This window comes from Xiphias gladius, chromosome 21 (assembly GCF_016859285.1).
Source record: "Xiphias gladius isolate SHS-SW01 ecotype Sanya breed wild chromosome 21, ASM1685928v1, whole genome shotgun sequence".
Lineage (NCBI taxonomy): Eukaryota > Metazoa > Chordata > Actinopteri > Istiophoriformes > Xiphiidae > Xiphias > Xiphias gladius.
The window spans coordinates 13,048,890-13,075,742 of NC_053420.1; the positions used below are offsets into that span (position 1 = coordinate 13,048,890).

General features: G+C 40.3%; 1 protein-coding gene and 1 long non-coding RNA gene across 3 annotated transcripts in view; both read left to right on the plus strand.

Moving 5' to 3' along the window:
• LOC120783265 overlaps positions 1 to 20,523 on the plus strand; it is a 58,974-nt gene extending 38,451 nt beyond the window's left edge. The window contains exon 4 of the long non-coding RNA XR_005706319.1: positions 20,102 to 20,523. This is a non-coding gene — a long non-coding RNA (uncharacterized LOC120783265). The remainder of the gene's footprint in view (positions 1 to 20,101) is intronic.
• A 45-nt stretch (positions 20,524 to 20,568) lies between these two features.
• The window catches only part of atp2b2 (ATPase plasma membrane Ca2+ transporting 2), a 69,235-nt gene continuing 62,950 nt past the window's right edge, over positions 20,569 to 26,853 (plus strand). For both annotated transcript variants that reach the window (XM_040116275.1, XM_040116274.1), the window contains exon 1: positions 20,569 to 20,864. In XM_040116275.1, coding sequence (XP_039972209.1) covers positions 20,666 to 20,864 — 199 coding nt within the window. In that variant the 5' untranslated portion in view covers positions 20,569 to 20,665. The remainder of the gene's footprint in view (positions 20,865 to 26,853) is intronic.

Below are 26,853 nucleotides of genomic sequence, written 5' to 3' on the forward strand. Positions count from 1 at the left end.
GAATTGGCACTGGACTTTCACTCTTCATAACTGTCTGAGGCTATTGCTACAAGGAAGTGCAGACATGCAGTGTGTGAGTAATATATTAGATTAGAGGTAGCGTGTGTGATGGTGACCTCTCATAGAGAAAGTTTAGAGACCTTAGGGAGTCATCTCATTAACCGCATTCTTGTGTGCGTGCACACAAACAGACAAGGCGCATGGTTTTATTTTACTGCAGCACTCAGGAGATGGTCTGAGGCTTCCGCAATTAATAAGGCTAATGGTTATTGGCTAATGCCTAGTAACCAGGATATGAGATGTCTGATTGACTCGAGGTAAACATGGCACTGTATGGGTTAACAGATCCCTTCTGGATGGAAATGGAGCTTTTATGGGAAAGAGAGAAGAGGCCATTAATATAGCGAAGGGCAAAGAGGATGAGGAGCATCATACTAACGTGTCTTATAGGCTTCTTGAATGACTGTCATTCAATTGAGATGGATGGCTTGAATTTGTCTTAAGTTAAATATGTGTTTGTGTGAGTGTGTGATTTCTTTAGTGTGAAGGCGTGCCTGCAGCATCTATTTAAAATTGGTCTACCTGCAGGATTTTAGTGTGGAGAAGCTGACTTTCCAATCAGTGAGACAAGTGGTATAGTTTCCACTAAAAAATGGAGGTGCAGCATTGAACTTTTCAGCAGGATGGCTGTATAGTAGTATCTCTCTGAACCTCTGAGTTGAAAACAACCTCTTTTTTTTTTAATTAAACCTTGTATCAGACAATTTTAAAGGTGAAGTCAGGGAAGAAATTCAAATGAGGGGAATCTCAATATGTGTTACGATTAATGTGGGTGGAGCAAGATAGTGAGAGTTTGTATGTGTGTTCTCGGCTGCGAGGATTGGTACTTCCTGCTCTGGTTGCCTATAATGCTATTGTCCTCTCATGCTCCTTCTTCCAGGTTTTGGTGCACTGCAGCCCTGAATTCTCTCAGGTGCAATGCATTGATATTCAGGGCCTGTTTCTGATCCCCATCACTGCTCCCCTTCTTTCCCTTTTTCTCTCTCTTTCTCTCCATATGACTCCCTTCTTCAAAAACTCTCTCTCTCTCTTTCCCTGCCTTGATCAAGATAACTGTTGTAGCAGTTGTTCTTCAACACTTGTATGGTCCACACCCCACCGTAGGCTTCCTCACTAAACCAAAAGATTGCAAAGACACTAATGTACTCAAAGTTTGTACAGAGTTATCCAGTCACCACAATGTAGGTCTATTTCAGGCCTGCCAAACCGCTGAATTTCTATTCTGTTCTGTTCTATTTTGTTCTTTTTTATTCTATTCTATTCCACATGCTTCATCTGCATTGCTGTAGCTTCTTTGGCAGCCGTGCTCTGGTCATGTTGGTGTCAAGCTGTTGCTTTGATGAATAATCTCCTTTTTGTCCAGGCCCCTTAAATTGATCCTGATTTGAATTTGAATTTGAATTAATCAGATTAGATCAGGGATGTGTACAGTGCCCTCAATAAGACCAATTCACCTACACACCATATATACAATACAATATGTACACAGTATTTAACTCTTTGCGAACATCCAAAAAGTAGAGTAGGGAATTCTGGCACAACTTCATGTACTTCCAAGGCTCAGGGAAAAAGTCTGAAGAGGTAAAAACTCCAGAAACACTTGTAGTAAAGAGAACAACTTTATTGTCATCAGGGTCATAAAGTTGTTCTTTATAATACAAGTGTTGCTGGAGTTTGTACCTCTTCGAACATCCAAAACAGCAACATCGACAGCAGGTAGATTTTAAAAACTATCAATTAACAACTCAAGTCAGTCAGTTGAAGTGCAGTTTCTTCAAAGTGGTCATCTGCAGTAAAAATCCATTGCAAGACATGGTGTCTCAGATCAGTGCCAGCAGTAGCTGAAGCTTGCTAAGCAAGCGAAGCAAGTCTGGTACTTTGATGGACATTAATCATGACAGAATCCATTTTTTCTTACAACAGCTACACAGTAGCCCTGTTTTCCTCTTTGTTTCAAAAATTGTGCTGAACGCTTCATTTTCTGACTCAAAACTTGCCAGATAACCAAGGATGCACTCCTTTTCAAGTGGAACAATTGTGCAGCAGTTGTGCTACTGTACTGCATGCTGTAAAAACTGAGACCTCTACAATACTGTAGGTATGTCAGTATATGCCGTGTATTCTATCAGCTGTCCCAGCCCGGCCTGGATGTGCCAAGCTCAGCTCTGTTTAACGTGTATTCATTGTAGTGGGAATAACCCAAAGTGGTGGAGTGCTGCTATTGATGCTGGTGCTGTCCAACATCGAATATTTACATAATACACCAGTGACACTACAGGGGAGAGAGCGTGTTACACAGTGAGAGAAGGACACAGGGAAAATGGACACTCACAAAACAAAGAGAAAAAAAAAACAGACACGGGGGTAGAGGTGGGGGGGTAACAGTTTGTCACAGTGAGGCTCTTGCTCCCCTCCTCCTCCCCCTCTCTCCCTGCAAGCTGTGACAGGATGACGTGTGGGATAGTGACGTGATGGCAACATGACACAAAGCTGTTATCCTTTCCTGTCATGGCTGGCTTGCTGGATAGCCAGATGACTGGCTAGGGCAGAGCAGGTGTGTTTGTGTGTAGGTGTGTGTCAGTCATGGATGAGCACGACATACACACACACATGCATAGGCACACAAAGGCATTATGACCTGCAGCCATCCTGTCCACTGGGGTGAGCTGTATGCAAGTTTGTGTGTGTTGTGTGGGAATCCCGCTCTGCAGAAGACTAGAATAAGCCTGACAGAGATGCATGTCCTTGAAAGTTACCCTCCACTCCTCTTCTTCCCTCTCCTCCCTCTCTGTTTTTCGCTCATGTCCTCGCTCCTTTACGAAACATCTTTCATTCTTGTTTCTGCCTTTGCTGCCTCCTTAGTTTTCTCCAATCACTCTTTTATTTCTGACTCCCCTTCTATCCCTCATTCTCTTGCTCCAGTTCTTCTCTTCTTCTCCTGCTCTACTACATAATCTATCTATTCCCTCTGTCTTCCTCTGTCCCTGTCCCACTTTTTTTTCCATCTGTCTTTCTTCTTCAGTCTTTTCTGAAATGAGGTGGCAAAGCGTGTCTACAGTGGACCTTCTGCTCCGCTCTGCTCTGGGGGCTGAATGTCAGAGAGAGAATAAGAGGGAGCCACAGAGAAAGAGACATGTAGACAAGAATTGACTGCCACATCTGTTCCCTTCTTCTTCCAACCTTCCTTCTCTCTCTATCCTCATCAATTTATCTTTCCAGACCTCTATCTTGATCCCTATATCCGGTCAGGGAAAAACCTTGTCAAATGAAGAACAGCCTCTCTGCTATGCAGCACTGTTCACACACACAAACACACACACACACACACACACACACACACACACACACACACACACGCCCACCCCTGCCGCCTGCCAACATGGTACAGGCTGTGCATTGAGACAGCCCCAGCTGAGGCAGTAGCAGTGAGAGTGCAGCTTAGCGGGTCTCCACACACACACGCACACCTACACTCACTCACACACACACGCACACACACATACTGAAAACCGCTGTGTTGGTTAGTCCGCTGCTGCATGTGCCGCTGCAGTATCATTTTTAGGTTGGGGGATTTTCACGTCATGGTGATGGTGGTGATAACCTTGCTTCCATGTAAGTATACATTGTCCTTCAGTAAAAATGTGAATGAACCAACAGCTAAACTGTGTTTGCTGGTTTTGTTAATTGCCTTTTATTTTTTTCCATGTGTTTGTGGTTTATGGGTATGCAGAACATGGATAATATTGTAGCCCTGTATCGGCAGGCAAGGGGGTTAGGAGCAGGTGATGTGTTTTAGAGGGAGAGGAGAGAAGAGGATGAAGGATACTCTGTGCTAGAAATAATTCTCCTGCAGCATGGAGTATTGTGTGTGTGTGTGTGTGTGTGTGTGTGTGTGTGTGTGTGTGTGTGTGTGTGTCTGTGTGTGTGTGTGTGTGTGTGTGTGTGTGTGTGTATATATATATATATATATATATATATATATATATATATATATATAGAGAGAGAGAGAGAGAGAGAGAGAGAGAGAGAGATCAAATATATATCAAATCCTCATGTCTTATTATTTCTCTAGATGAAAATGCTTTATTGCTCACCTCTTCACTCTGTCAGGCCATCTGTTGGCAGCATGAAGTCTGCAGTCTCTCTTCTCCTTCACACTTACTGACTGGTTCTGTCATAGCAGCAGGCTTCGCTGCCGTAACTGATCATGTGTGTTTGGTGGCTAGCTGTCTTCACTGTATTAGTTAACTTGACAGTTTTGGCATGGTGACTGAATTAATAGGAAACATTATCACCTCTCTCCCTTGATCTGTCTGATGTCTGCTTTTCTGGCTGACTGGTTGTCTGGCTGGCCCGCTGGCTGACTACTGTCACAGGGCGATGAATTGGTAATTTCACTGGCTGGTTAGTTTAATGTTTTCTTGCTTGTTTGATCAAACTGACTGATCATCAAACCAACGGACTGACAGGGTCACTGACTTGTATAGTTGCTGGACAGTCAGTCAGTTCAGTAGACAGCCAGTTAGTCAGTGAATGCACAAAAAAAAAAAATCCATTCAGAGAAAAATCAGCACAGCTAGGCAGTCAAACAACCAGTCAGCCATTTGCCTAGCCACCAAGTCATTCAGTTATTCATGCAATCAGTCATGCATTCAGTCAGTCAGCCACACTGTTACACAGGCTGTCATAGGAAAATGATTGTGCCTCTGTTGGGGCTTGGATGACTGTGTGACCTCAACCATCAGCTCCACTGCACCAAGACAGCCAGACAGCTCAGAAGCAGAGTGTCAGTCCTCTTTCTGTCCCTTTCTCTCTTTGTCTTTCTTTCAATCTGTCTCTTCATTTAATACCTTTCTAAAGCAAACAAAATACCCAGGTGATGAGGCAGTCGTGAGAAAAGATACACACAAATGTGCACATAGACTGAAAATGGAGCTAAAAAGGAAAATTTGGAGCAAAACAGTTGAAAAAAATGTACCAGCTGTCTCATTTTCTTCTGAAACTCCATGTCTTTGAGCACAACTTTAGATCTTAACCATACATTTGATGGCTTTATGGGATAGTAGTAGCACAGTAAGCATGCAGTGACATATTCCACTTTTCTCTTTAACTTGAGGGTAAATAATACAGGCCTAAAAAGATGTAAAGCCACCGTGCGAAGTTTCTGTTACCACATTGAGGAGTAAACTCATATAAATACTGTATAAAGAACTTTAACCAATCCTTCACGACCAGTTTGGAAATACCAAGGTTCCCTTTTCCATGTGAAGGTACTTCATGCATATACACAAAAATATATTTATAATATCCTGTCATGACATTTTAAAAGGGATTCAACAATCCTTAAGAACAACAGATGTGTACAAGAAAAACAAACAGCCTTCAGAGAAAATCCATACCATGCGCTGCTCTGTCCTATCTCATGTAGTCAAGAGAGAATCTGTTAGCGTCGCAGTGCATTAAAATTTGCTGTGTCATCATCACCTCTGTGTAGCATAGCGACAAACACAGTGGTAAAGAGACCTGACAGTAATTTTTTCCACAAAAAAAAAAAAAATCTTGAAAAGGAGACTTGTGCCAAGGACAAATGCTATTAGGTATTCATTTATTTCATTTTGTCTTGTTAGTAATAACAAATTACAGGAGATGAGAGATGATGCTTGGTAGTTTTATAAACAGCTCACTTTGTGTTTTTAAGCCTTTCGACCAGTGGAAAAATTCTTAGAGAACAGAGGAGAGAAAAGAAAAGGAGAGGTGAGCTGAGGAGGCTTAGAGGTGTGAGTATAAGAAGCAAGTGAGAAGGCTCTTATGCAATTTCATGACAGTTTAAATTTAATTCTTACTCTTAATTCAGTCAAATGCTTGACCAGAGGTCTAAGGAGAGAGTGTGGTAGTATAGTATGCGGTGCAAATTATAGACCTCTTTGAGGAAAATTTGGGATTTGGACTGTAGAAACAAAATAGAATTGACTGGACTTAAAACATGTCGTGTTTACTTCTGGTAGATGTTTTATTCCTGCATGCCGAGCTTTTCTTTATTTTTTTCTTGCTTGCTTTCCTTAGTTTTGCCTAAAATTTTAAACAAAACTAGGTTCCATTTTAGATAAAAATCGCATCGGTCAATTAGTCTCATCAGTCTAAATAACAAAGTGGATTGCTGAGCTTCTTCCAGAGTCAGATGGACCAGTGCTTGATTTACTGTGCTCTATATGCAGTTTACAAATGCCAAGTTAGATTACTTATAAGCTTCATTGCTCAAATGTATCCGTCACCTCTCAGAGCCATTTGGCTAAAAAGAAACAAAGAAAAACTCAGTTATAGCTGATAATGACAAATGGAAGTGCTAAAGGTTTTTCAAATTACAATTTTACAGTTGTCTGGGAAACAAATTTGGATTTCACTTCTTGAAATATACTTCAAATAGCAAGTGTCCATAAGATGGGTTAAAAGGTAGGTTATATGCACTTGGAAGCAGTGACTTGACATTGACACCCACTTGTGTTGAGTTTAATGTCACATTACACATTGGGTCCAGCAATAATTGTCTATGTTTTTCTAATTGATCTAAATCGGGCGAAAAGACTTAATTCCAGTCACCCATTATTTAAGAATCTGACAGCAATGAGTGTGTTTGTGCACATACAGGAGTGTGTGGCGCAGTGAGAGACAGTGACTAATAGCTTTTATCTATCTCTGTTCCTGACCTGTCAGATATTATATTTTTGGTGTGTTGCCTAGTGATCGGATGAGGAAGTTTTTTAGAAAGTGTCCTGGTCAGTGAGGATTTGTTTCATACTGTGTGAAAATCCATATTTTTAGTTTCTACTTGACAGATTTGAACTGTTCAGTCTGTGCAGGTATTTGCAGTCACTTTTGTACAAGTTGATTCAAAAGCTTTGCTTCTTTCTTTTTCACATCAGTATGATGGGAAATCAAGCCATGGGTGATTTACCTTATTGTGCACTTTTGTTCAGCAGCGCAAAGCTACTGGAGACAAAGTTCTGTTTTCGCAGGCATGCAGGCAAGTTTGACAATTTTTATTTCTCCAAATAAATTAATTTATTCTGATGTCCCTGGAGTGATGCAGATGAGGTCATGTTTATGTAGATAAAACTGCACTTGAGGTTCTTCATGCTTAGACCACAGCGTGCACTGCTGTTTTGCCACAGTATTTTTTGTTACTACCATTGGGGACTACGGTATAAAATGTGTTTTTACATGTTAAATGTTGCAATGAAATGGTCTGCATTTGGCTTTGCTACTATTAGCTTGTTGTTTCTTTCTCTCGACTTTCGTCACTGCTCAGAAAATCGAATAAAGGAGCAGGGAGTCAATAGCAAAGTGGTAAATCCAGTAAAAGTGGTGATATGAGCTTGTATCATGTCATCACCTGCTCACATTTTGATGACATTTCACATACGACACTTTATAGCCTTACACATTCCCTTAATAATAAAGATGGGGTACACTTTGCCCATCTTAGGACTTAAAATAAAATGTCATGTTATCGAGTGGCAGTCTAAAAACAGACATTTCTAACAGCTGTTCCTACTTGTCAGGTATCTGTTAGAATTTAGTATATCCTGATAAATGGTATCTTTGAACATGGGATGTAATCGGTGAACTGTCTCTAAAGAAACCAAACTTCCTAAAATTGCAGATAAAATGGTAAATAAAAGATAATAATCTCAGTTTAACTCTTTGTGTGAACTGATGGGCTGATAATATGACAAATTAATGAAGCGGAAAAACCCTGTATTGATGCTACTCATCTGAAGCCTGTTTTGCACAATTTCCTATATTCATGTTATGTGGAAGGAAGCTACATTCACAGGACTACTGTTACTTATTCCACTTTTTAAAATTATTTTTTGTATGTTTCCACTTCTCTGCTCCGCTCCTCTCCTCCTTCTGTCTTTAGTCTGCTTTTAACACACTTAGCATGCATGTGTTGAATTTAATTAGACCAATAACTCCCTTGTGATTTCTACAGGCTCATCAGGAGCAAGGAGAGGGCCACAGGAGTATTTTTTTTCTTTCTACCCATTACCTTGCAGCAGGAAGTTAATGTGTGCTTGTGCATACATAAGAACATGCACACAGCATGTAGATATTTATTGGAAAGTATGTGTGTGATCTCAGTGAATACATGATTATACAGTAAATGCATGATTGCCTGTATGCCTAAAATGTTTAGAATAATTCACATCCTTCATTCATATACCTCATTCCCCCCAAAAAGACAAAAATTGTCAAGTCTGTTTTTCAGTCTTCAGAATGCATAAGATGTGATCCTGATGATGCTCAATCAAGATATACAAACTGTGTGTCGCATTGTAATATGCTTATTCAGTTCTGGTTTGAGTGCAGCTGTTGCTAATTCTGGAGTAAAATTAGATAAATGTGTTCTGGTGAACTAAAATGGCTACCGGTGAATCTTTTGTAAGCCCTCTCTTTTGTTCTATTAACAGTTAGATAGACTTGCTCTACTGCGTGCATTTCAATTCCTCCTTATCTCCCTGTAGAGAGCTGAATCCAAAGCCAGAATAACATCCCCATGTCTCTTTCTATTTCTAGTCTATCTTTCTAGGCCTTATTCCTGTTGTCCTATTTTTCACTGAAACCTGGAACACCAGTATCAGTCCTTTTCCTGTGCCTGAACCAATGGTCGTTCTCCCGAAACAGTGGCACAAATGCATCACCAGGGCCAGATGTTTTGCTAGCCATTGTTGTAGATCTTAGTCCTGCATCCTCGGTGGCATCATCAGACAGATTGTTTACAGACAGCAGTTTCTCACATGCATGTGTCAACCCCCACCCAGCTTAGGATTCTAACAGAATCCAAATTTCTCCCCGTAGGAAGACTCCAGCATTATATAATGAACCACTGGCGGGAAAACAGGCAGGCACACAGGAGGCAAGCAGGCAAAGGAGAAGTTCAAAGAGAGAACAGACAGACAGACGGGTGGTTCATTTAAATGCAAGTAGGGAAAGTGGCAGAAAGAAAAACATATTGTACATAGAGTAGCTGTAGAAAGACATTAAGAGAGAGACAGGAACAGACAAAGTGATCAATGAGCATAACACGACCAAAGCATTAAGCAAGAATCATAAAAACAATTCTTGCTGATTTAGTGGCTGTCCCTCTGGAATGACTGATCTTACAACACCAAGCAGATAATGTAAATGCTATCTGATTGATTCTGCCACGTTTTGGTTATTATGACTGAGGCTCAGACCGAGCCTGCATTAGATTGGAACAATGGCGGACAGTTGACACAAATTAATTTGTAATAATGAGGATTAAGGGTTTCAGTCACTTGCTATCCAGTTACTCTGAGACCATCAATATTATTTCAAACATTTGATCTTTACAACTTGAATCTGGAAAAGTCTTTAAGTCTTCATATAATGCAACAATACATATCAAATCCAAATGGCTGATGATAGTCAAGGAAAGCTGAGTGTGAGAAAGGCGAAGAAAAATACAACAGAAAGATGTGACACCTTCATGTTTATTCGTATCATATGTTGCAGCTGCACAAGAGGTGTTTTTGTGAGATTTAAGATATGATTGAAGGGGTTAGAACTCAAGTATTGTATGATCCCCTCCTTCACCTTGTCATCACATTTATGCTTCCCATATCAAACCTATCCTCTAGTGTATACAGTGTCTGTATATGTGCATGATAGCTGAACAGATTTATCAAAACTTTTAAGTGTGTCAACCAGTCTTTTCAGTCAATTGGATTTGGGTGGTCTGTCCCTTAGTGCACTGGTACCTTGAAGCTAAAAAAATCTCATAGTTTCATGTTAAAAATAGATATTCTATTTTATTCTATTCTATTCTATTCTATTCTATTATATCCTATCCATTGAAATGACAAAACAGTCGAGGGCCATGCTGTTTACCTCAGATGCCATTTGACCATGTGTCCCCATTTAGCGCAGGAAGGACTCCTGTAAGAAGCTGTATCATGCTTTTTGATCCCCGGGTGTTTTGCGGACACAGATTAAGCAGCTTGTCATGCTGAAAAGCAACAGAGTGCTTCCATGAAAAAGACTTTCAAATCTTGGAACAGATGAGTAATCTGAGGTCAGGATCCTGGCTCACAGGGAAACAACTGGAAGAGGACAGAGGTCAAACTCATTTAGTTTCTAACAACTGGGTTTGGTTTTTGTTGACACAGGTAATTGCTCGTACTAATTATTGTACATGGAGGTAGAACCAGCATGAGCAATCATGTTGTACCTATTTGTTAGGGAATGCTGACAACACAACAAATATCATAATTATGACAAATTAATCACAGACTCCTGACATTAGAGTCAGTTCTGAAAGTAGCCTGAAAACACACATGTATGCAAATGTTAGGGCCAGTGCCAGTACTCTCATGTATGACTGTGCAGATTTCTTTTACCGTGACATTTACAGAGATGAGAGCATCTCTGAAGCTCTTCCTTTTCGTTTTATCAGTGTATCTTCTGAAATACAATTTCTCCAGTAGCACAACAAACCATATGTGGCAGAATTAACAAGACTGAAATAATATGAACTTCTGACACAAACCATTTTTCATATAGACAAGTGTGTAATGCTATGATTAGTCCAAGCTTTAGTGGCATTAGTGATTAAGAAATTCAAAATTTCAGTATGTTCTGAAGGACCTTTCTTGGTTAGAAACACTCTCGAGCAAGTGTCTAGTTACTATTCTGCGAGCCATATTACGTTGGGGACTGCACCATGTGTCATACTATGTGTGGATTAGTAAAATCCCCTCAAGCACATTTATCATCCACTTGTTTGATGCATTATTCTCCGAAGGTAGTGGATCTGGTGGTGAAACAGATTAAAACAGACTCATTCTAGGTTTGACTAGGTTCACATAGGTAAGGTTATGATACAGAAGGCCGTGACTGTTGTAACCATTACAAAGGGCACAAGTGAAAAAGTTGACCCTACTACAGTTTTCCTGTGTTCTTAGTACACAGCCTTTTAACTGAGTCTGGGAATGTTCATGACGGCTGTTTGATATTATAATACTGTACCGCAGGCATGGGTGAGGTAGTTTAATTTAAACTGTCATAAAGAAACAAGACGCACACTGCTGTGGCTATAATTAGGCACAGTAGTGGTTTGAGCAAAACGCTACTGTCAACATGCTAACGTGCTTAGCAGGTAATGTGCACAAGATCTTAGTTTAGTATGTCAGCATGCAAACCTTTGCTATTTAATACTAACACAAAGTGGCTGATGGAATGTAATTGGTTTTGCAGTGTAAGTCGGAGGTCATAAAAGTACTGGACAAATTGAAATTTTGACCTCACGGAAGAGTCAGGGGTTCATTGGATACATTGTCGAGGAACCATGAATGTCAACACAAAATAGAAAATTTTGTACCAATCCATGTAGTTGGTGTTGAGATACGTATTTCACTGGATAAGAGAAAACTTTGCTGGTAGCACTGGGTGAAAGGTCAGGACATCACCAAAACTCATCAGAGTTCATCTACTGGGCACCGTGAATTTCTCTACCAAAGGCATGGCAATCCATCAAATAGTTGTTGAGATATATAAGTCTGGATGTAAATGGTGGACCAACCAACTGACATTGCCTTCCCTAAAGCTATGCTGCTAGTGTGGCTAAAAAAAAAAAAATAGAGTAGCTGTGGCTTGTCCACATTAAATAAAAATATATTTGCATATTTTATCACATTGCAGCCTGTTAGAGGAGATAGCACAGTCCCATCTGTTAAGCTTCTTTGAACAAAAGTTAGATGTGTTTCTTGTTTCGCTGTACATTTCATGTGCTTGGCTCTGATTCATGAATGCTCAACTGAGCTGTTTTGTGTGATTGTGTCATTGTATGTAGCCTTGCCTCTAGTAACAGGAGTTACAGGAAAGACGTCACCTGGCAGGGTGATACCATACTGATTACCGAGAACTGAACAAAGCTCTACTTTGGATGTTTTATTTTCCCTAGAGAAGCATGAGGTCATTGTTAATGATAGTTTTCTCTAGTTTTCCTCTAGTTTCTGATATCATCTGCACTTCCTCTCATTGCTGTTTATTCTTTATGCCATTCTGTGACCATCTAAAACCAGTCTCTCTGTATTAGAAAAAAAATCTAAATATTACAGGATAGAAAAACTTTAGAGAAAAACATTAAATACAGTTCACTTCGCTCCCTCTACCTTATAATTTACAAGGGTTCCCCTCCCCTGAATTCCTGTTCAAGGTGATTGACATCAAGATGCCATACTCTGAAGGAATCGAGCTGGGAGCCTAGTTTAATTGGTGAATTAATCAGAAGAGAGCAAAACTGCTCTTATTTTACAGGATGATCTCTTAGCGAGGCAAAACAGCCTGCTAAAGCACCAGAGCATCTTCACCACTACTAAGCTAACACTATACAACTATTTATTACTAGACCATTACATACAGACAACATTTGGAGATGCTGGTTTTTCAGTAATTATAACAATAACTTTTCATGCTAATCTTTTCATGCTACATTTGCTTGTTATATTTCAATATGCCAGGCAATAAAATGCCAGTATTGATTTGGTTATATTGTATAATGCCTTTTACTCAATAAGTACACCCCAGACAAAGTATTTAGGTTGCAGAACAAAAAGAAAGACAGGACAAAACAGGCAGTTATTTTTTGCGGATCATCAAAAAATGAAGCAATGTTAATTAGAAGATGTTCCATTAAGAGAAAGAGAGGAAGTGAGAATGAGCAGGCAGCTGAAAATCAAAGCATGGACCAAGGCACAGGAAAGGTGACATCTGTGGACCAGACAGAATTGGTGTGTGCTGCAGAAGCAGAAAATCAAGAATAGGCAAGTGGAGGTCAGGAGGAGAGTGAGGGAGAGATGGAGTTGCCTACAGCGGCACACCTTGACATATTATTGAGCCCATACTTGTCCTTTTTAGGAGAGGATGTTCAAAAATGTGAATGATGTGAAAACCAATCATCTCACAGCTTTAGCATATCATCACCAGCTCTCACTTTCTTTCTTCTGATCTCATTCTGCAGTGACACACAGCAACCCCTGCAGCTAGCTGGGTTGCTTGGCCGACTGCTTTTCTTAAAAAGCCCCTCACAATTTATAACCCGACATAGCCTAAGCACACATATACATGGAAGTATGTATTTGTATGTGTGTATCTCTCTCCTCCTTTCTCTGACTCATCTCCCTCCTTTTTTTCCTTTCTGCTTTATCTTCTCTTGAGCCTGATATGAGTTGGAGCTGCAGTGCTTTTCAAGCTCCTGCATTGGTTTCCAAAATAACCCTTTTCCTCGTCAGACTCTGTCTGCTGCGCTTAGTTAGCATGACAGCTGCTTTCAACCCAATTAGAGAGCACTGATGGTGGCTGAAAGGAGGCTCTCTGTGTGGTTGTTATATAACAATTCACCTCAGAGACAATGTCAGTTAATGTGTCTTTCTCTCTCTGTTGTTGTTGTGTGTGTGTGTGTGTGTGTGTGTGTGTGTGTGTGTGTGTGTGTGTGTGTGTGTGTGTGTGTGTGTGTGTGTGTGTGTGTGTGTGTGTGTGTGTGTTCACGTGGATATTAGAAATGTGGTATTGCAGTGCAGTGCATCTAATGTGCTCATGTACGTGTGCTTGGGGATTCCCTGAACATTGTGCACCACTTTAGACAGTTTTACAAATGATTCACTGCAGACACTAGCATTGTAGTGCAGGTTATAAAAATGTTTGCACAGTAAAGCTACTTTTTCATTTGGAGTTCATTTAGTTGTTATTTGACTTCCCAAATAGCACTGTTATAAGTGCCTACTCTGTCATGCTGTCATTAAATCATGCACAAAGTCTTTTGAACTAAGAGAGCAAGAACCAATCAGCTAACTCACTCAGTTAATCAGCAACTCCCTCCTCTGTACTTGTTTTAATTTACAGGAAGTTATGTTTGTAAAGCTGATCGTTTTCTAGTGGTGTTGTATCGTTGGAATCACAATGTAAGGGGTTCGTGTTATTTGTCCCCTCCAAATGAGCACCTTGTTCTATATAAAAAAAAAATTTGATCAGTGCTTATAAAAAATGTTTTGAAATTAAACTCTTCATGTCACAATACAAATCCATGAGCATTTGTAAACCTGTCGCCTGAAATTATAATTTGATATTTCCAAGCGTGCAGGTGTGCAGAGCAGCTCCATCGTCATTGAAATCTCCTGCACTATTTTTTGTCACAGGCAGGGGGGGCTATATGCCAGTGCTGCTGGTGGTGTTGCTGGTGCAGCGGGCACAGCTCATAGCTCAGCTCTGCCTCTCTGTGCTCAAGGACATTTTGAGAGAGACACACAGAGAATGCGCATGGCTTCACTGTGGAGGTCAACAAACTACCCACTGCTTGTCAGACCAGGAACTTTTGATCAAAGAAGAAGCAACAATTACTTTAGAGCAGCATTTCAACATTAACAGTTGTTCTTTATAATCACACGGCAGAACCGAGAGTCACAGCAGACAAATCACTGGGAGCAATATAGAGAGAAATTCGAAATTAAAGCTAAAATCGACACTAAAATAGAGTACAATAACAAATAACAATATTATATTGCACATGATAGTTTTAATGTGTGAATTTGAACAAGTCTGTCTTAAAGATGAATAGGGGAAGAGAGAGTATTATGATGACAGCAAGACCAAATTATATAAAGTTGCTTGATGTGACTTTTTGCTTAAAAGCACTGTAAACTATAGCCTCAAAAGAGACGCTTACTGTAAGTTGAATGCCCTATAATCAAATTTTCAAGCCGTTAAAGCTTCAAATGCCATTGGAAAATACTGATAAGATAGGAAGACAACTTTTAATATTGCATTAGTTGAGCGTATATACTTTTGTTTTTAGAAATTAATGGCTCAGTGGCATTGTAGCAAATTTTTTTCAGTTTAATATACGCTAACTTAAAATTAGCCATTTAAATGAAAGGAGCAATAAACTGAAAGTCTGACAAAAAAGTTAACAGATGGTTAAATACCTTGAGTCAAACAAAAAAAGGGTAAAAAGTATCTATTATATTTGTCCAAAAGTTTTGGCTGTACAGACAGTTACTGTTCGGTGATGCTGCACTCACATTATGGTTTACTAGCTTTAGTATATCTCTCTATGGTTTTAAAGTAATGCGTCATAAGGCAAACACTGTACAGTATGTTGGTCAGATGGTCTCAGCATCTGGCCAAGGACCCTCATGTTTTTATTGGATCCCATATGGTGTTCAAGTTCATGATGGCCAATTAAATGTTTTCGCACTTTTGGTAAAAGCTGTTAATTATTTCAAAATCTGCACTTTCTCCTTGATTGTTTGATCATACAGTATGTTACTCATTACTCACTGTTATGCTGTGGCGAGCGTGCCAACAATTAAACAGACAGACTGGCAAGTAGGCAGGGAGGTAGACAGCAGGGAAATGTTTACAGATAGACAGGTAGCAAGTAGACAACTTCGGGGGACAGTATTTAGTCAGACAAGTACAAAGACAGGATTGGGAGTTGTAGTGGAAATACCGGAGACAGAAGGTTTTTCCAAGGTGCTAACAAAATCATGAAAAGTTCCATATCCCCAACACCTAAGGAAAAGAAATCTGCCCCTTTGATATTCAGATTATTTAACAACGAAGAGGAACCATTTTGGCACACTGCCTCCATCAGTGTTTCATCTGTGAATGCATACAAAACATCAACAATAGCTCTACTTACAGCTGCCCACCTTTTCCAAGGAAAGAGCAGATTAATTGCGTGTACATACAGTATCAGAATGATAGTGTAACTGTGTGTGTGTGTGTGTGTGTGTGTGTGTGTGTGTGTGTGTGTGTGTGTGTGTGTGTGTGTGTGTGTGTGTGTGTGTGTGTGTGTGTGTGTGTGTGTGTGTGTGTGTGTGTGTGTGTGTGTGTGTGGGTTTCTGTGTCTGTGTGTTTACATTACATAAAAAGGAGAACATCTTTTGCTTTCAAGTTACTCAGGCATCAGCAGTGCGCTTCACCTCTATCTTGCCCTCTCCCCTGTTCTTATTATGATTCACATCCTACCTCTCTCCCTTTCCTCTCTCTTTTCTCCTCATTTCCCTCCCTCCCGCAACTCAATCTCTCCCACTCCTGCGCATTTCATTGTAATTTAAAGATAAGCAGCTGCATGCCAGCAGTATATAACACCACGACCAGTGACTTACTCACCAACATGATAATGTGAAGCTGGATAATACACAGCCTTACATGGACGATGATGAACAGATATTGTGGGAGGAGCTGCAATGACATTCTGTGTTAAATTAGTCATGTCATACTGCATTGCTGTCCACAATAATATTGTTATTTTGAACAAGAACAGTATCGGAGAGAATGGAAGAATGACATGTAGAAGTGGTTGTCAGCTTGAATCAAACTTGTGTATAAATTACACGGTGTAGATTGCTTCTATTGCAGCTTTTCCATGGATTTGTTTTAAAATAATTTATGTCTTTAAGCTTGTCTGACATTATAAATCATAGAGGATATGATTGGACAGACTTAGCTTTTTTTCATGTTTGGAATATTGTTAATCAGTACTCAGTTAAGGTTTTTTTGCATCTAATTATGTATTCATTTAGTCTTTTGGGAGCATAAACATTACTGGATTGCAGGTATGCTGACAATCGGTGCTTCTGTGTCACGCCAGCTCAGATTTGCAACAACAGCCACAATTGTCTAGGCAGCAGTTTTCAGCTCAGTATTTACAGGAACCAGATTCCTATTGGTTTCCATTTTTTCTATCTATCTGACTGATTATCTGATAAGCTGTGGAAGACAAGCTAGTAGGATAGAAAACCAGCTCTACTCTTGGTGTCGAAGTACATTGTAGGTACACAGGAATTAGTGGTGATGGTGGCAGTGTCTCTCTGTTGCAGGTGGTCCATCTGGTGCAAAAGAGAATTACCTCTGTGATGTAGTTTCTCTCCTCAGTCAGCCACTTGATTAACCATTCAGGCCCGCAAATACACACATACACACACAAACACACATATAATTTCCTGGGAGAGCATTTGTTTGCTTTCATTTGAAGGTTTTGGAGGATCTGGTCGGCACAGATGTCCGCCTTGGCATGCAGAGAGTACTGCCAACATTGATTGGACCTGATCGGCAGGCGAAGGAGGGGGACAGCATAAAAGGTTGGAGAAAAAACAGAGAGGAGAGATGTAGTCCTGCCCCATGCTGTTCTTTTTTGTTTAAGAAATGGAGAAACTATCCAAAACCCAACTAAGCTGGAATTTGTAATGTTTTATTATTATATTCATCTGTAGGTGGGACAAAAACAGAACATTTGCCTTAGTTAGAAATGCTCTCCTTAATCTGCTTTGCAGAAATGTTTAGCAAGTTGAACAGGTCATGCCTGTCTATGTGACATTGCCAATGCTGTCTAATGCTGTTCAGTACTAGTCCCATCTGTATCATCATGCTTGATATTTGCGACTGGACACCTTGTTGATGGTGTCAGTCTGGCGAGTTTCCGCAATGCATGTCACCAGTACTAAGAATCAGAGTGTGCTCACTACCTTTGTATTGCTGAGTTTTATCTGCTACTAAATGAACTTACCGTTCCATTGCTACATCCAAACAGGCCACAAATGGGCAGCAAAACTTTGTCTTGTAACATGCTACCCTCTGTTGTTAACTTATCATTCAGTTTGCTAACTTTTCTAGCGTCAAAATGTCTTTTAGGTTCTGAGAATGGTTTTACAACGAAATGTCTCCTCTACTTGGGAGACATGAATTACTTATTCATGTTCATGTTACCTGGGCATTCTGTGATTGAGGATTTTTACTGAATGCCAACAACCAGGTGAATTGATTTCTAAAACAAAAGTCCGGAGAGTTCCATTATCTCTCCTGTAGTTTGAACATGTAGAAAGTTACAGGTTGCATTAGCGGTCACAGCAGCAGTCACAAGGAATATGTTTTATTGTAACATACTCAACTCACAAAAATTTAGCTGCAAACTCTTGGCTGGTTTCAATTTTGATTTAGCTCATATATTTAGCTCACATACATATCAATATTATATATTGATTAGATTTGATTACTCATATATAAAGCTTGCCCGTTTACATATTGGAATTTGGTGTTTGATGTAAAGCAATGGTGAACCCCTCGAGGGCAGATTTTACACTAAAACCCTAACGACCGCCAAAGAGTGAACGACCAAATCCCTCATTTTATGATTTTGTCATTTGTTTAAAGAATGGAATGACCAGCAATGCTTTAACTAAATAGGATTTTCAAGTGTCCCCCTCTGTACACTTGCCACATTTTATTTATCTTTTTCTACTTTATTGTTGCATCATGACCCTTGGGGACCTCTTAGAAGAGTTCTTTGTAGTATTGTGAATTACAGATGATGGAGAGACAGTATAGTCAGAGAGTTTTTATGCTGTAGTGTTGATTTGTTGTAGCATTCAGCATGATGCAATACAGTGGCACTTTGATTGTAGGTCTTCTCCTGAGTAGGTGGGTGGTGATGAAGGGCAGCAGTGAGCCAGAGGTTTACTTTAGATAATTATATTAATAATTAACCTTCTGTAGATCCCTCTGGTGAGGAAGTGATCAATGTGTGACATGCTGGGTCACTGATGTCATTGATTAAAATTTGAGGCAAACATGTAAATCACTGGTGACAGATCCATAGTGTTTTGTGCATTGTATTGTGATATTATGTGTTTGTGTGGTGGTGGGTAGATTGTATGAAACTTTAAGTGACTTAAAGGATGCGATTGCCAATATTTTGTATTCAGTATTTTGTATAGTTTTTATTCCCCCATTTGTGAACAAATATGATGGAGAGACTGAAACTAACAATAAATTGATCCTACTAACAGGTATTGCTTGTATAGCTTATTTTTCTGTGCCATAGACCCCTATTTTTGTCCAAAAACTATTAAAAATACACCAGTGAGCCAAATCATTGCACTGAGGGACATGGAAATTTATTACAGTGAACCTGGGAACTGATGTTTATTTTGAGTCCTGGTGCTGTAAATACTCACTAGAGCCACAAATGTCTATTAAACCAATACCTGTTTGACTAACCTTCTAATAACTATAGTGCCCAGTGGTTTAAGGAAATTCCCTTAACTCATTGTTGAATAAATCTGTATTTGTGAACTGTTTTTATATATTTACATCTTTGGTACCCTACAGACAGGGTAGGGAAGCCAGAAAGTATGGAAAGATGTACTGATCAACTGCTGGTTGACATGTCCATCTTTTCAGGGGACTTATCCTTCGCCTTTTTTTTTCTAACACCAATAAATTTGTGCAGTTGATGTAAACTGGTTACAAACTTTGAATCACCCTAGTCCAGTAAATTGCAGTCTACCACCTTAACACCCCAAAGGTCTCTTTTCTGAACCTAGTGTAGTTCTGAGGTGAGAGGGCAGGAGACATGGAGTGAAATCATTAATGCAAGGCATTGCAAGACAATAGGCAGAGAGGAATGAGTGTCTGCATAGAGGAGGTCACTTACTGTAGAATGAGAGGTAACTAGTGGTAAGATAGCAGAAGCAGCTCCACGGCTCAGCCCATCCTCCCTGTGACAGTGCAGCGTTACGTGCTGCCTCTCCGCTTTGTCGTCACAGTGGCCCCAGCCTCCCACCCGTGCACAACTCCTCTCCACTCTGCACCAGAAAGGAGCATCCTCTTCTCTACGCCCTCCCTCTCTTTCGTATCCTCTCTCTCTACCTCTCTCTCTCTCTCTCTCTGTCAGTCGGTGTGTCCTCAGAATGAGGTTAGCAGCACCAGTAGCAACAGCAGCGGCAGCAGCAGTAGATAGAGACAGCAGAGCCACAGTTACTGCAGCAGTCAGGAGAGGCAATTCTTCAGCTGTGCAGCATCTACTGCTGCATTCACTCCTGCCCTGAGAACGCAGCGCTCATCCCTGTGCTCTCTCTGTGTCTCTCCCTCCTCTTCCCTCACCTTCTGTCCTCTTTGAATTCATCTCTTGTATTCTCTCTCTCTCTCTCTCTCTCTCTCTCTCTCTCTCTCCCTGTAGCAGTGATGGGGAAGACCACCATGTAGAGACAGAGAGGCAGCGGAGGCAACAGCAGAATAGCAGCAATGGGAAGCCACACATGGAGCGGGTCTGGACTGCAGCCGTGGTGAGCCTGAGACCTACAGGACTTGCAACCACCATCATTGCCCTTCTCAGGACCTGACCACTGGGGCTGTCCAACACTCACCTGGATGTTCCCAACTTGTGTTTCATCATCCCCTCCTCTCCTTGCTCTCTGCTACTCTTTCTCCTCTTCTTCTGTTTCTTCTCTTTGATGGTTTTCAGTCTTCTGATATCTGATTGTCTCTCCTGAAACAGAGAAGCTGTTCATCAGTTTTTCCCCTTGGATTTTTTTCCCCTTTTTTAATATCTCTGTCTGCCTACTTTACCTACAAGTGGCATTCTTTTTTCCCTTTTTTGGTTTTTGTTGCCTGCTTGATACCTCTTTTGGATTTTTTTTTTTTTTTTTGATGACACTGAGCTCATCTCTCTGTTGTTCAAGCTTTTTGGTTGATCTATAAGCAATAACAAACACTAATCTAACTGACTTAACTAGCTGACATCATGGGGGACATGTCCAACAGCGATTTTTATGCCAAGAACCAAAGAAACGAGGGCAACCATGAGGCAGGCTTCGGCTGCTCGCTCATGGAGCTGCGCTCGTTGATGGAGCTGCGTGGCACAGAGGCGGTGGTCAAGCTCCAGGAGGACTACGGGGGTGTAGAGGGACTGTGCAAACGACTGAAAACCTCACCCACAGAAGGTGAGTCCCAGTGCTTCTGTGTGTGTGTGCATGGGTGCGTATATGAATATGAGTGCACTGGTGTGTATTATATGAAGGGTCTCAACTTGAGGAATGCGTTCTACTACTGAATATTGAGACGATCATAAGATTGATGGTAGATTCACTGTTGGTTTTGATATTGGTCTCTTTATTTGATATAAAAACCATTGGTAAAAGCACAGACATACATAAACCTTGTAAAGCATCTAAAGAAATGCATAAGCACAGCCTCAGCACGGCAGACAGGGGAGGGAGTCCCGTTTGAGTGGACTAATGTAGAATCTTCTCAGCCAGCTAGCGTTAGACCTGTTTAGTATGCATAGAAACCTTTCTGGACAGTTTAACCCCCACACTCCCCCCTCCCTGACACAAGCCCCCTACCCTCCTTCGTCATTTTCCCATCCCGTCAGCCAATCAGCCGAAGCCTTATGAAGGAGCAGGTCTCTTGGGCAACACAGTAGAGGTTTTGGCCACATGGGATGTGCTGTTGCGTCTGCAAATACAGACTGGGTATGAGTGGAATTAGAAAGCAAAAAACTCAACTTCATGCCTATTTCCTACGTATTAATTTTTTGGTCAGTAATTGGAAAACGCGGTAAATATTTCCTTTCTGCAGCGCAAATACCAAATTTCTACTTCTTCTTTTTTATCATAACAAGTGCAGGGTAGTTTAGCATATAAAATAAAGTATTTTTTCATATTTTCAATAAAAAAGAGCACCACGGTATATGGCGATGTAGGTCCATTCAACTATCACAGAATCCCTTACTTTCGCATTTTGTATCACACAGCTATTCAAATATTTACTATTGCATTTTATTGTTTAAAATGCCTCAACTTATACTCGGTCCACATATTGCATTAAAGTAGATTTTCTGTTGCTTCATCCTCAGCTAGAGCAACAGTGAAGCAGCAGTGCAGCACACATATAAAAAATAACCTTTCTAATGTCTACATCTGTGTATTGAATATTTATAACTGTTGACATCATCCATCTCCCCTGACGTCAGGATCATTGATCAGTATTCATGTAGTGTCACCTGTGTGACATCAGAGGTAACCTGTAACCTTATAGGCTGATAGTCACAGAAGGTTGTGATTCCTGGTCCTCTCATCCAATAGCACCACTTCTAGGTCAGGTGGTGGTTATACCTGCGGCAAGACAACAGCAGAGTAAATGAGATTAGTTCAGAGAGTCTTTCCAGTAACAAAGTTGAACTACATTGGTTCTCAGTAGAGCACATACCTCCGCCAGGGCCAAATATTGACGAAAATCTCAAAAAATGCCCTGTCGTACAATGTTAGGGAAAGTGATAAAACAACTTCCTGCATCGTCCCCTTTAACTGGATCCGCACCAAAATCTTCCCTGGCTCAAGCCCCATCCCTGCACCAAGTTTGGTGCAAATCGGTACAGTACTTTTTGCGTAATCCTGCTGACAAATAAACAAACCAACAAGCACACATGGATGAAAACATATCCTCCTTGGCGGAGGTGATAAAGAATAAAATAAAAGCACCGATGAACCCTGAATTGGATACGGGATGTGATGTCTATTGCTCATCACCATATTTGCAACATCAGAGTGAACAATGTCTGCAGTGTTAGAGCAATACTGAAAGGAACCTGAATTTGAACTACCAATAAAATGATCAGAATGGACATAAAATTATAATTTCATTTTCCCATTCTCCTGAGCATTCTGATTAGATACATGAACATTACATTTTATCAGTGCGCTAAACACTAACCCAGGATCATGGCCTCCAGACTTGCAATAAAAACAAAATTAAAGTAATTAAACTTCTCAAAGAGAAATAATAATATTGTAATTATTAAAATGCGTCTGTCACTGGTAATCTGATTTGTTGAACCTAACATTTCAACAGTATCACAGGGACTGAGGGGAAAGTACACTTCATTATCTTAAAACATTAAATAAAATCAAAAGCAGTAAATACTATATCAACATTTACCTACATTTTTTGTTTTAGGCTGTCATAATGATACAACTTATTTAAACATTATTAAAGAACATTATTCACGGTGACGGTGTAAAATTGTAGTTCTTCCTTGTTGTTATGTCCAATGAGTAAAATAATAATCATAAAAAGAAGAAAAGAAATGGAAAAAAACGTGGCTCTAAAGAGCAGTTCAAAATGCATATAAATGCTCTACCATGCCTTCTGGATTATTCAAAACACTATACTCTCAAATGTGTGTGTGCCATTGATTATTTTCAGATATGTGGCATTTATTGGATTAACAAGAATGTGTTGTGTATCTTGTAGTTTGGATGAACAAGGTGCTTCCATATCATGTTTATTGTTCAGCATTTTCACTAGCTAAATCCGTTTAACAAGTACCTTTGTTTTGGTTAAAATCTTGCCCTAGTACTAACATGCAGGGTGCCCCTCTTCTCTCATCCCTGGTTATAATTATTAATCATTATAATTAATTATTTTATCTCTCGATGGAACCTTCACTAAATGGAAACTGAGTAATGGTATCTGGTGCATCTGTTTACATTAGTGATCCCAGGTGTTGCTATGTTTATGCTGTGTGGGTCCCCTTGTGTGCTGTCTGGTTGCTCTACAGAACATATGTTACCTCAGAAATATGATCATGGTAATCTTCCTTGAGGGTACAGTATTCTGTTTTGCTTGCTGTCATCATGTGTGGTGTGTGTAATGTGTATGTGTCCCAGGGGCCTGTGTTTGATGGTAAGAGGCCCCGAGCACGGTTGACCTACTAGCCCCGTATACTGTAGCCTATACCAGCCCTTTCACATGATACTAATAGTTCATGAATGGCTATAATCCATTATAGAGGATAAATGTATAATTGCTCTGTAAGTATAGAAATGCAGCCAATGAAGTGGTTGTGCTCTTGACCACGTGTATTTTGATGCACCAGGCACTAAGCTTCAGCAGTATTGTTGCTACAGTACATAAAATATAGAATCAAGAAAACAATGTTCCAACAGTCAGACATTTGAGAACTTGATTATTTATTCATCTGTAAGGAATCTAAGTTATGTATGCCTTAGGGTTAGATCACACAGAACTCACTGCATTTTTAAGCAGAGTAGTTTAATATATGAAAGACTGAGGACTGCTGCGACATCTCTCACACACGATACACATTATGTATGTTACCATTTTTAAGAAAACAGCACTACACCTGATATACAGTATACAGGGGAAACATACAGTATCTCACTAACATTAACCCTAAACCTTTCAGAAGAAGCTAAAAGAAACTTTCCTTTCTTTAGGCACTATTACTTTTATACATAGAAAGGAGTCCTGTTGTTCAAATCGCAATTGCATAGAATACCATGATACATAACTATAAAGATGACTGAATGAGTGCTGATAAAGTAGCACATATAGTTCTGTAACACGCCTGGATTCTCTGGTTCCTACCCTTCAGTTTTCCCAGTAGCCTGCTTCCTTGTACTGTATACCTGCACCCAGGATGTAGTTACCTATTTGTTGCCTTGTAGGTGACTGTGGAGTGAATAGGCTAGCGTTTCCACAGGCAGAAGGGGTGAAGAGCATGAGTCATTCAGGGGCCAGATGGGATGTCAGGCTAGAGCTTAGTTTCCGAGAAGGGGTGGCAGCAAACTGCTTGGGGTGTGACCTGTTTCTTGTGAGATAGAAGAAAAGAGGGTTGGAGGGTTCTTACAGTACGAATATTTTGTCAAGAGATGCAGAGAGCTGCAGTACATCGGTAGGTCTTCCTAGGTAGGGAGCAGGCAATTGCAAGAGTACTCAGGGCATGGCCATTCTTCGAGGTTTGGCAGGATGAAGAGGTGCTGAGGGCACTGATAGTCTTTGATGTTGTGGGAAAGGGAGGGAAGAAGGGTACTTCTTAGGGTACTAGGAGAATTAACTATACAGTAGATACGTGTGGAAAACACAATTTATCCAAGGAGTCGGTCCATACCACAAAACAGTGGGGGAACAGTGGTAAGCATTTCAATGTCAATTTGTATATAGCTGAACTCTCAGGAGCACCCCTAAAAGATAGGCCCAATAACTACCATAGCGATTTTTTTCATAACTTCTGGGTTCACTGTCTGCAGAGCTGTACATCACTATGACTTGACACACCGGAGTGATGGGATGAAGCGTTATTTCATGCATGCTGAGGGGAGATAGTGCTAAATACTAATTAATACAGCAGGAACTTTGAATACTCAAAAGGAATTCAATCCAAGAGTACATTTCAGCAGTTTTTCATTTTAATAACTTGTATTATACCCATTCTGGCAATAAGCCATTTTATTTCCAACCAACCAAGATCCCCCAATTTCATATCCTCACCCTGACCTCTTTTCCTTCTAATATTTTTTCTTTGCCCTCTACAATATCACCACAACTCATTTCAGTCTCCTTACTACCACCATCTCCTCTCCATGTCTTATTGGCCCCAGCTCCCTGATTTGACTGTCATTGCACATACAGTATATACAATTCCTCCAACACCTACAAATCTCGGTCAACATCACCTTCCCCCAACCTCCAGAGACACCAGCAGACCATAGCTGAAGACCAAACCAGATGCTTACCAATATCTTAACCACATCAAAACCATATCTAAAATGTAATAATCTCCGATCTAACATAAAAATGTATACCTTACATCTAAACCTCCAAAAATGGTAATGGTTAGTCATGCCTACAGCCTAATAATATTAACTCTTCCACCTCAAGCCTCCTGTCCACCCTTCTTTTCCTCGTTCTCTTCACATTATAGAGTTGTGAAGACAGAAGAGTTCTCACAGGTATCTTTGATTTCTTAAGTAAAATTCCCATTCATTTTCTGCACAAACAGTGGCAGGCGACTGGCTGGAGGAGCATGGATGGGCGTGCTGTTCTCCCAGCTGAATCAAACCTGATAATACCTGTGCAGTTGTTGTCGCAGTTACTTGCTGGGGGTAAGATGAGAAGCTTGATACCACTCTCCGTCTGTTTTTTTCGATGGGAGCAGTGACTTTCTGGAGTCTCCGCTGGTTGCCTGGTAAAATGCTCCTGGCCAAGAAATAGTCCGGCACACAAACACCTACAAAATGATAAATTATCGTTTTTTGGAGTTCATTTTTTATAGGAGTTAAACAAATGAGATATAACGTGTTAATTCCTCCATTTCCAACCTCTATGCTAAGCTAATTGGCTGCTGGCTCCAGCTACATATTGACTCTACAGAGATGAAAGTAGTATCGGCCTTCTCATCCACCTGTTGGCAAGAAAGCAAAGAAGTATTTCACAAAATGTCAAACTATCCCTTTCAAAGTTAACTTTAAAATGGAAAATACGAAACAAAATTTTTCCCACTTTAAAACTCAATCAGTGATGTCTTCTCACCTAAATCTTCTTATTTCCAACCTACCTTTCTCTCTCCCTGCCTCTCCTTCCCGTCCCCTCCAGTTCTCCTCCTCATCAACCCTTCCATCTGCCCTTTGTCTCTCTCTCTCTCTCCTCCTGCCATTACTCTCTCACCACACCTTACCTCTCCTTCTTTCTCTCTCTCCTCTGGTCCCATTTCTATTTCAGTGTGCTGGTCGATCGCTGGTATCCCAGTGGGCCAGTGTACAGCGTAGCCTAAATAGACCTGCTCTACATCTATAACCTTCATCATCTCTCTCTTCCACTCTCAGTTCTTTAACTGAGTTAGTAACAGTGTAATAGCGCTGGAAAAGTAGCACATCGTTTCTAAAGCTTTGTATATTTAAACTTGTGTTCACAACTAAATGAGTGGAAGATGTTTTTTAGGTTAATATTAATTCATTTTTTTGCATCAACAAACTCAAGAAAAATAAGTGTTGAGATGCTTCACTTTTAGTAATATAGAGCACTGTAGGTTTTGACAAGTAGAAAAAATGGCTTGCAGAAGTACAAGTGACTATCAGTTGATTGAGGACAGTTGTGTTTATAGCAGACCCTTGATGGGAATGCACCTGC